This window comes from Vespa velutina, chromosome 1, assembly GCF_912470025.1.
Source record: "Vespa velutina chromosome 1, iVesVel2.1, whole genome shotgun sequence".
Lineage (NCBI taxonomy): Eukaryota > Metazoa > Arthropoda > Insecta > Hymenoptera > Vespidae > Vespa > Vespa velutina.
In genome coordinates, this window is record NC_062188.1 from 13,570,387 (window position 1) to 13,581,340 (window position 10,954).

The window sequence follows — 10,954 nt, forward strand, 5'->3', positions numbered from 1 at the left end:
TTATTTTTTCACGAAATGACGCAAATCTTTTTAAATGGACAGGCGTATAAAGATGAACTGAATACTTCATTTACGTAACAATAATCGTATATTTATTGCTATCGATGGTTTACACCATTGTAAAAAGTGTATACAAAGTGTTGTTTAAATTGAAGAGCAGAAATAGAGATATAAAATCAAATGAATATAATTCTGATCCCAAACAGTTACGGAGGACGCAAAGACAAATGGAATCATTGAATAACTCTATTAAAATACTAAGTAGTAATAACCGTGGTCTTCGAATAGATTATCATTTGTAAACCACAGCGAACGAAACATTTTCGATCCATTTACGATATAGGAACGTAAGTAAAGACAATGATTGTACTTTCGCTCCATTATCCAATGTTGTATCCTGTTCAGGTCTCTTGAATACTTCATTTCAAATCGTAGTGACGTATACCAGAATTAATAAATGCATCATCGTGTGCAGTATATTTCAACAAAATAAACATTTGCGAAATTCATTTCATATCAATCTTGTAAATAATTCTGCACTCTTTCAATAATGATTGACTATCTTTATGAAAACAAATGCAATAATAGTGCGTTTAACATCAACATCGTTCGATGTTGTCACATTTTTCAGGAATTTCGTTCTCGGAATGTCTTTAAATCAGACACATTAGTCCTAAACTTTTTGTTTCTTAAATGTACATTGTTGTTCGAAGATGATATTCTTACTAAGATAATGTTTTAATACAGTGGAACGATTCGCAAAATACTTTGTTCTCACGGCTTGAGAAAATATAAAGTTCAGTGCCGTGAAATTCTTTAAGTATTCTTATTAATACTTTTGCAGCAATACATTCGTACTAATTACGAATTTTTCTGGCGAAGACTAAACTTACTGCAGTCAGTTTATGAAACATGATATGCCGATTTCCAAAATAACTCTGATACGATGGAGCCAGATAAAAAGTTTTATCACTTTGTCTGCCTTCATATAGGCCACAGCCAATATGTAATTATTAAATCGCTATGGTTCTTTCGGACTTCTTTTCGCTTCATTTTTAATTTTAGATTATTTCAAATCGAACATACTGCTTCAAGCTAGCACATGTACGAATATTTTTTTTTTTACATTTGTGTTTGACTTCCCCATACTCTTGAAATAGCGGTTCTCGTGAGTTTCTTTCCGATGGTTTGCACAATAAATCCTATTCTTTGCAATGAGTCGTGATCAAGGATCTTCCTTCCATCAAAAATATAAGCTGGCTTCATCATATTGGTATAAATTTTTTTATAATCGAGTTCCTGAAATATCAACACAGATTAATGATATCAACTATTTTAAAATATAAAAACATAATTATTCCTATCTTACAATCGGATTATTATGCGATATAATTATTCGAATAATATGCCTCCATAATCACAGTGGTAATTAAATGTATCTACATACGTGTAGATTGTAGAAAATATTATACTCACCATAAACTCGTCCCATTCCGTGCACAAAACGATAGCATGAGTATCTTTGGTAGCGGTATAAGCGTCCTTGTAAATACTGATACGATCTTTAACTCGTTTTGGATTAGTTGTTACGCTCGGATGAGTCAAATCTTCTATAATCTGTATTTCTTCTACCTGAAAAAATCAAATGAATTTTTTTATTTAGAACATATGTTTCGATCGAAAAACATTATATAAAAAGGAAGATGAAAGGTAATATAAAAAGTGAAATCAACCTTGGGATCGTAGATGTGTAAGACAGCACCTTCGTCGAGTAGAGTTTTGGCAACGTGAATGGCGGGTGACTCACGAGTATCGCCGGTATTTTTTTTGAAGGCAAAACCTAACATGGCGATCCTTTTATCCGTGACAGTATTAAATAACGACTCGATCACTTTTGCAGAAAATCGTGATTTTTGATACTCGTTCATGTCTATTACTTGTTGCCAATAAGCAGCAACTTCTGGTAAATTAAGACATTCACAAATGTACACCAAATTTAGAATGTCCTTTTGAAAACACGATCCACCAAAGCCCACCGACGCATGAAGAAATTTGGAGCCTATCCTAGAATCAAGACCAACGGCCCGTGCCACCTCCGACACGTCGGCACCCGTGGCCTCGCAGACCGCCGACAGAGAATTTATACTCGATATGCGCTGTGCCAGAAAAGCATTGGCTGCCTAAAACCGTAAACAATCGTAGAGATCCAAGCTATTTCGAAAACGTTAGTTCTTATTTCTAAGTTTACATAATGATCTTTTCGTGCAAACGTATTTAATTGCAGTCATGATTAAATATATCATATTATTATTGTTGTTATTATTATTATCATTTTTATTATCATTATTATTATTATTATTAATATTATCATTATCATTATTATTATTATTATTATTATTATTATTATTATTATTATTATTATTATTATTATCAGAATTATGACATAAACGATTTAATATATCTTTTTAAACTAGCTAATATTGTTTGATTCCTCCCATGTACTTAATTCTGTTCAACAGCAACTAGAAACTTTATTACATGAGATGAGCATAATAACAACTACTTTCTTTGCATACCAAATCAATGACATTAACATAATAACGTACACGTACCAGCTTTGATAATTCTGAGCTCCAAGTATTGGTAGTTAAAATATTCTCTCTTGGTATCCAATGCTCATAGACTTTACACAATTCCTCGATAGCTGCCTGTCCTTCTGGTGAATCCTCACCACCGATCAATACACGATCAGCATTTACCAAATCTTCGATAGCAGTTCCTTCTGCTAAAAATTCTGGATTCGACAAAATCTAAAATAGTTTTTATTGCGTACAATACGATGTAAGAGATATAAAAAAAAAAAAAAAAAAGAAACACAAAAGAATTGATTATCAGATAAAATACATATTTACATTACCTGATACGAAACACCTGGTTTATGATTAGCACGAAGGATATTCATGATACTCTCAGCAGCTCTTACAGGAACCGTGCTCTTTTCGACAACAATTTTATCACTAATCGCAATCTCTGCAATCATTCTAGCAGCACTCTCGACATATTTCAAATCTGCCGCTCTTCCCTTTCCATTACCGAACATTTTTGTCGGTGTATTTACAGATATAAATATTAAATCTGCTTCCATAATGGCGGTTTCGATATCGGTGGAAAAAAATAAATTTTCACCGCGACATTTACGGACCACGTCGTCCAATCCTGGCTCATAAATTGGTAATTTATCAGAATTCCATTGTGCTATTCGTTCTTTGCTCTTATCAACGACAGTTACTCGTATTTCGGGACATTTTAATGCGATCACGCTGCATGTTGGACCACCGACGTATCCGGCGCCCATCCCGCAAATTTTTTTTATCGTCATCTTCCTTTATTACGCCTTTTCTTCCTACGAAAAATACATACATTTTTAACATTTTTAATATTTCTCTTTATATACTGTAAAAAGCCTAAGTATTCGTACAATAAAAATTTTTTATATCGTTATACGTATATATATTATATACGATATTATAGTATTGACTTCGACATTAAATATTTGATATCACAAAATGGAATTATTAATAAAAATTAATGTATAAAATATATATATTCATTTCGAAAGTTATAGAAATCAATTTTGAACGTATGTAATTCTAAAAAGTAAAATTTTAATATATAATACATGATTTTTTCTTTTTATGAAAAAGAAAATCTCTTTATACCGACGTTATTATTGAATCTTATGCGTGTCTATATTATTTTAGAATTATTATGTACCTACAAAATCTTTAAGCAATTTACCTTGATGTTAGATTTTAAATAATGATAAAAATTATTACAAATGATTGCGTAGAGTGTAAAATAAATCTATCCTTGATCCTTTTTCAATTCGATGACGTACGAACGACGTCTTCCTGAGAAATATTGACACTGCACCTATACAATACCGGATTGGAAAAAGACACAAGTGTAAAAGTACTAACAATCAAAAAATGTTTTACCTGAGCTCGAAAATTCGAATAATGCCGTAATATTCTCTAGCTAATTATTACTCCAAAACAAAATTATATCTACCGATGAAGATAAATTTCTTTCTAATCATGCGAGTCTAGCTTCCATTATATCACGATTAGATCAGAAAACTAAGAATTCTTCATGTTAAGAATATTCGAATAATTGATAAACTATTCTCGTCTTTATCCTCTTGTTACCGACGTTCCTGTCGTCCAGAGCTTCACTATTTCATTTGTAATGTAACTTGTAAATCCTCTTCGTGTCACTACTTATCGCGAAATAGGACGCGTCTGAAGTATAAAGTACAATATACGCATGCGCAGCTTACAATGTTGCCACATTTACCAGACTACGTTACTATTGGTCGAACCTATTACAATGCAACCTTGGAAGCATATTTTTATTCCTTCACTATGTATTCTCTTTCTCTTTCTCTCTCTCTCTCTCTCTCTCTATATATATATATATATATATATATATATATATATATATATATTTTATACTCCATGCAACTTTAGTTTTTTAGTACTTCTTTTTATCCCAGATGAAATGTAATTAAAACAATTTTGAATTTTACCGTATTTATCGTCTATCGAAATAAATAATAATTAATAATTAACAATTAATTATTTAGAGATAACTACGTGTAACTAAAATTGAAATAAAATGTAATTGATAGAATTGATGCATGATTGGCGTAATTATTATCCAATAGGATTCGTTTCAATGCTAGTTTTTAACTCTACATAATAGAATATATTTTTACATATACAATATGAATTATCTATTAACTAATTGAAATGTACTATAAAAAAATTATATATATACATATATATATATATATATATATATATATATATATATTAATTCTTCATCAATTTCAATATTTTATTTTACAATAAATCGAAAAGTACAAAAGTTAAAATTACTTTTTTTCTTTTTTGATAATAAATTAAGCCGGTGAAACTTTGAGGAAGTTGCATAACATCATACATTCGGTATTTTAACGACCAATTCGTTATTCATAGGATATTCGAGAATATCCGGGAAGTCATAATCTTCGACTGATTATGTTTCATAAAGAAGAGATAATAATTTAACGATCAACTGATTTGTATCGATCGAAAATGTACAATATACTTAATAAGAATTCATTTGATTTTCTTTTTAGTACATATCGCATCTGAAGAAGTAAATAAATGTTATATATGTAAATTATGTGCAATAAGAATATACGATATATACAATAAAAATAATATCACGAAAATTATTAAAATATTAAAGTAAAAAAGAATATAATAGTACAAGGAATATTATCTCAAACATATCTCCATTTCTTCGATATTTATGGAAGTACGTTCTACGTTCTGTTTGACACGTTCCTTACCGAAGATTTTGAGAAGTTACGTTCAGATGTGATCTGAAGCACGTACGCAATTCAGCCTTAATTATACCCTTTTCATTTACTTAGAATTTATTTATATTTGAACTATATTTTCAATCAAGAAATTCTATTTTTTAATGTCAATAAAAAAATTTTGTTTAACTATGTCTTCGAGATGTTCATTAAAATTTCTGGGAATGAATTATCATAATATATATTAAGACCAATTCAAACCTTTCTTTGACTCATTGAAAGATCGCACGTATCCCATTCGCTTCAGAGTAAATATAAAAGCAGTATGAAGTTCCCGCTGTTTTCTTCATTTCTACGTGACTCAACGACGAAGCAAAAGCAGCAGTGGCTGTAATAGTATCGAGTAGTACCAATAGTAACAAAATCAGTACATACATTTCTTTAAAAAGAAAGAAAACTATAAGAAGAGATTTAGCTCCATTTAAAACTGCATCGAACAACAATTTTGTTCAATTGGTATTTATTATCAGTTCATTCACGTAATTTAATCTTCTAGTGGAAATTTTTTAATTAATTTTGGTTTTGTTTGCTCCTTAATACGCACGAGGTAAGAAAATTTTTAAATACATCATTTGTTGATTTAATTAATCGAACATTATAATCTTATTCGTTGAAAATGTGAAAAGAAAAAAAAATTGAATAACTAATGCATTTAAACGCCGTGTATTAAATCGTGATATAAAGTAAGGTTATGTTACATTTTCTACCTATTATTCTATTTTTACTTATAGATTTCAAAGATATACATTTATTAACTTAAAAATTGTTTCTTAATATATTATTTCTTCGTATAATACCTTGCAGAGAAAGGACATATGTATATATACATTGTATCTAATTATTTATAAATGTATGTATGTATATATACATTTATAGATACGTTGGTATGTCCATTCGCATGATACTAAAGTGTACATGTGCGTGCGTACTAATTAAGATCAATGACAATCGATAATCGTAATATATATTAAAAATTTTAAATGAGATTAAACTAAACGGAAGTTTTTGTCTTTTTTGTTTAAAATTCACAATTTCATCTATTATTATGTGTTATACCAATCGTGTATTCTATTTTAATAAAATTTCCAAAATACATGCGATCATGATGATATTGTGACGTAACATATTGATAATAGTAAATTTACTAGAGTATTATAACTCTATGTTATAATTACTTCAATGATGTCATTATAATATAAAGTTTAAAGATTTTAAGGAACATTAATGTGAATAATATATCGTTTGTTATTATATATTATATATTTCATTTAGATTATAGTCTTTAAAATTACATTTTCACATAACAATTCTAATTCATGTCATCATATATGTAATAAACTTATATAAAAAATCTACACTTGTGAATTATAGTTATCTTGTTTTTATAGTTGAGATATATATATAATCAAAATGGATTCGAAAGAAGAAGTAGTGATCTACGATGAATCATTAAGTGATAGGGCAGTTAGTCATGCCAAAAGAAATCCTTTTTTGATGGCTGGTATGGATAATCTATTAAATCGATAAGCAACGATTTTTAACCACATGTTACAATGGATCTTTTTGATATTTTATCGACTTAATAATTCTAATTATTCATATTCTTTTGTTTTAGGTTTTGCAAGTTTGATAGCAGCTTGTGCGATAGGCGTTTATAAATTTAAAGGCCGAGGAAATATGCCGGTATCTCACTACCTCTTGCAATTTCGAGTTCTGGCACAAAGCTCAGTAATTGGTTGCATAACTATTGGAATGGCTTATCACATGTTCAATGAACATGTTTTACACAAAGGGAAAAAAGAATGATAAAAATTGTTTAGGTAGAGTATTTGTCATAATCCTAATAGATACTAAAAATTTGATAGATATTTCACATGTGTTACAGTTAGTCTCAATTAGATAAAATATAAAAAGCTAAATGTGATACTACAATAGTATTATCGTTAGACCTTGAATACTTTTGGCTGGCTCCAATGATGATATAGAAAAAATTATATTTTCTCATACTTTTTCTTTCCTACAGATATAAATATTTATGAAATAGAAAGATATGATTACATTAAGTGTTTTATTTAGAAAGATCATTACAGTAATAGTACTCTTATATATGTATTATATGTTTAAATAATATGTTTGTAATAGTGAGCATGATATATGTTATTATTCACATAAACAATTATTAATTTTATGATAAAATTTGTTGTAAAATTAACAAAGTAAAAATTTAACATAAATAAGTTATTTGATGTAATATTAGAAAAATAAAAAAATTTCATATTCATGAACACTTCGTGTATTTCACTATGTTTATTTTATTATAAGAACATAAAGCGAAATTATATATAAGGAAATAACTAGCATTCAGGTCTTGAAAATAAAATAATTTTAGCCATATATTTCAATAAGTATCAAATTTAAAATCGAAGTTATAGCAGGCCTTATATATAAATAAAAATAAGCAATGTATAATTTTAATAATTATCATGCCATTATATATGTTAGCTTTCTTCTTGCACACAAATATGCTTCAATAATTGATACTTTAAACTAATTTTAATTTGTTTAGAGAGAAAGACTGGTATAATGTATTGTAGTACTATAGTTTAATTAACTATATTATAATAATAGTGTATTAAAATTATATAGCTGACAAATGTTAAAGCAGTTCATTATTTTTCGTTCGAAACGTGTGTAATTCAATAACAGTTACTGCACGTTCCGAAGAAAAGAAGAGGAAATGAGATAAAAGGAAAAAAAAAAGAAAAAAAAGAGAGAAAGAAGAGAAATGAATCCGCCACAAAACATTAAATAAAGAATTTGTTTTTATTTTTTAAATTATACAGTTCAAATATTTAATCTGCGATCATTAAATAACAAAACTTTTTATTTGATTTTGATCGACTGCTAAAAAATCATTGTTTAGTATATAAACAACACAATTTCTTTTTTTCTGTTACTCTTATATAAGTCTGTCTCTAATCATATATGGCGCCAATATTTAATCCACTAGAGGGCGTCGATGGTGTATTAGATGGTATAACCTATATATATACTAGAATCACTGTAAATAAGCATTTATGTTTTAGAACATAAAGTTAACCTCATTTTGTGAGAATATTTTTCTACAAAGTGATAAGGAAAATTATATTAATAATTATAATATAATTGGTATTTATTAAGAAACATTGCAATGGTTTAATATAAATTAAATTGTCATTTGTTTGATTGTTTAATTTCTCAAGTATATATATTTGATTCAATCTCTTTTGAAGTCATCATATTTTTAATAACAAAGTTGTTTTAAATGAAATTACATATACTTTGTTTTTTCTTTTCCTTTAAATCTAACATTGAATGTTGGAGGAATTGATTTTATTTTCTCGTAAGAAAAAGAAATATAAATCATTATTAGTTATTATTATATATTATATGTATTTTAAAATATATACAAAGATATATCTCAGTAATATATAGAAGTATATATGACATATTATATATAATGTTCAATTTAATTTATGTCTAATGATAACACAAATATTTTTCAGTTATTTTTTCTCTCTACACTTCTTCTGAAAATAATACATATCAGTCGAAATGGATGATATTTGGGAATCTAAGGATAAGACTATCAGAAAAGAAATACTTAAAAAAGGCATTTTTTCAAACAAACCAACAGAATGTTGTGAATGTCAGATTATAATACAAAATGTAAATGTTACTGGAATGAATGTTATGGATTTGAAAAATCAGCTTCAAACAGAAATTCTCGATGATACTGAAAAGACAATTAGGATAGGAGATGCAAATTCTGAAATCGACAGAAAAATTGAAAGGGGAATACAAATGATGATGATCGAAGAGAATTGTTTGTTTACCATATATATGTCAGCTTTATCTAAGGAAGGAAAAAAAGTTATTGTTACTTTTAATATAATTTTGAAGTATTTCAAGCCATTTAAGACAATTTGGAATTGGACTCCAGAAGAAAAATATGAGATTGCTTCAAAGTATAAAGAAGTTGGTGTAAAATTATTTAAAGAATCAAGACACATAGATGCATTTCATAAATTTAGCAAAGCTTGCAAAATTTTAATAACACTAGAACCAATACCTGATCTAGAATTGGATAAATCATTAGAAAAAAATATTAATACATTGAGGATAATTTTATATAACAATTTAGCTGGATGTCATATACTTAGAGGGAATTATGAGCATGTAATTAAATTATGTAACAAAATTTTAGAAAAAGATGAAAATAACATTAAGGCTTTGTATAGACGTGGTGTAGCTTATGGTAAATTAAGAAACATTGAAAATGCTGTTTCTGACTTGAAAAAAGTTATTACTTTAGAGCCTCATAATGCTGCTGCAAAGGAACAATTTCTCATTTATAATCAAAAATTACAGGAAGCAAATCAGAAGTGTAAAGATATGATAAAGAGAATGTTTCAAACTTAATAATTAATTATCAAGTATCTTTAAGTCATTGACATAAAATTGTTTACAAATAATATATAGATAATATACAGAATAAATAGTTATTTTATAAATAGAAAAATACGTTTTTATTTTACCCATAACAATGTTACACCACATTTGACGCATTTGTATTATTTATGTAGCTTGCAACGGTTCTCTACCTACACTTGTTATTCAATAGTTAAATATTATATATAAATACAGTGAAATTGATTTTATGTATTAAAACACAATACTAGTACAAAAAGATTTGAAGGATAAATAATTGAGCGTTTAATATAATATAATTGTAATATACATTTCCATCTATTGTTCTGAATGATATCCTAGTATGATAATATGAAAGCATTTAGTAAGTATAATCATTTCAAAAACTGTTTTCATACGCATTATGAAAATGAAACAAATGTACACAATTTCTTAAATGTGTATTTAATGAAATGCTTTATTGTAATCTTAAAAATTTCAAATTAGTTACTTTCTTATACTGTGAAAATGCTATTACAAATGTATTAAACTTAAAATCTTGATAATCTTACAAAATGGCATAAACAGAAACAATGTCATTCTTAATATGTAAATTCAACTTAATTTGTATAATTTACACATTAATTTTGGATTTCTCCATATGAATTAAAATACTTTACATTGAAATTATATACAAGAAGAACTTTTAGCGATTTTTTCTTTTAGGATAAATGTTATTACTAATCTCCGTGTATACAGTAAACAGAGATATGTATACGATACGGGCAACTTCAATGGCACCTTATACAATGATGCATGAAAAATAATTTTACTGCTCGGTCATTAGATAATATTGATAATATTGATGAACAGTTATGTTTAGTTAAAATATTATAACTATTATTAAAATATAATCTAAATTTGATAGCATTAATCAACACTAAATAAGTAGATCATTTGTATTCATTTATATCTGTATCTTTTTTCTCCAGATTAGATATTTACAGAGGAATATTAAAGTTTTTCAAAAATAAACCACAATACAGAAAGTAACATATTAAACAAAGTTATAAGAAG

General features: G+C 27.3%; 3 protein-coding genes across 10 annotated transcripts; 2 read left to right on the forward strand and 1 right to left on the reverse strand.

Moving 5' to 3' along the window:
• Window positions 1-69: 69 nt before the first annotated feature.
• On the reverse strand, window positions 70-4,291 carry LOC124952942 (UDP-glucose 6-dehydrogenase). 5 transcript variants are annotated; one of them, XM_047503645.1, is made up of 7 exons: window positions 4,072-4,291; window positions 3,837-3,933; window positions 2,918-3,403; window positions 2,613-2,810; window positions 1,734-2,180; window positions 1,477-1,632; window positions 70-1,299 (listed from the first exon to the last, which is right to left on the reverse strand). In XM_047503645.1, the coding sequence occupies exons 3-7, from the start codon at window positions 3,377-3,379 to the stop codon at window positions 1,123-1,125; spliced, it is 1,440 nt and encodes a 479-aa protein (XP_047359601.1). In that variant the 5' UTR covers window positions 3,380-3,403; window positions 3,837-3,933; window positions 4,072-4,291; the 3' UTR covers window positions 70-1,122. The 5 variants fall into 5 exon arrangements, with proteins under 5 accessions (XP_047359601.1, XP_047359564.1, XP_047359572.1 ...); XM_047503608.1 differs by having other exon boundaries at window positions 3,799-3,933; XM_047503616.1 differs by having other exon boundaries at window positions 3,799-3,933; window positions 3,999-4,291.
• Window positions 4,292-5,727: 1,436 nt separating this feature from the next.
• On the forward strand, window positions 5,728-7,576 carry LOC124948243 (HIG1 domain family member 1A, mitochondrial-like). 2 transcript variants are annotated; one of them, XM_047491595.1, is made up of 3 exons: window positions 5,728-5,975; window positions 6,800-6,929; window positions 7,044-7,576. In XM_047491595.1, the coding sequence occupies exons 2-3, from the start codon at window positions 6,839-6,841 to the stop codon at window positions 7,232-7,234; spliced, it is 282 nt and encodes a 93-aa protein (XP_047347551.1). In that variant the 5' UTR covers window positions 5,728-5,975; window positions 6,800-6,838; the 3' UTR covers window positions 7,235-7,576. The 2 variants fall into 2 exon arrangements, with proteins under 2 accessions (XP_047347551.1, XP_047347542.1); XM_047491586.1 differs by having other exon boundaries at window positions 5,730-5,975; window positions 6,817-6,929.
• On the forward strand, window positions 7,115-10,189 carry LOC124948232 (peptidyl-prolyl cis-trans isomerase FKBP4-like). 3 transcript variants are annotated; one of them, XM_047491576.1, is made up of 2 exons: window positions 7,115-7,248; window positions 8,974-10,189. In XM_047491576.1, exon 2 carries the CDS (start codon window positions 9,023-9,025, stop codon window positions 9,887-9,889), a length of 867 nt encoding a protein of 288 aa, XP_047347532.1. In that variant the 5' UTR covers window positions 7,115-7,248; window positions 8,974-9,022; the 3' UTR covers window positions 9,890-10,189. The 3 variants fall into 3 exon arrangements, with proteins under 3 accessions (XP_047347532.1, XP_047347522.1, XP_047347513.1); XM_047491566.1 differs by lacking the exon at window positions 7,115-7,248 and adding an exon at window positions 7,651-8,596; XM_047491557.1 differs by lacking the exon at window positions 7,115-7,248 and adding an exon at window positions 8,616-8,810.
• The last annotated feature ends 765 nt before the right edge of the window (window positions 10,190-10,954 follow it).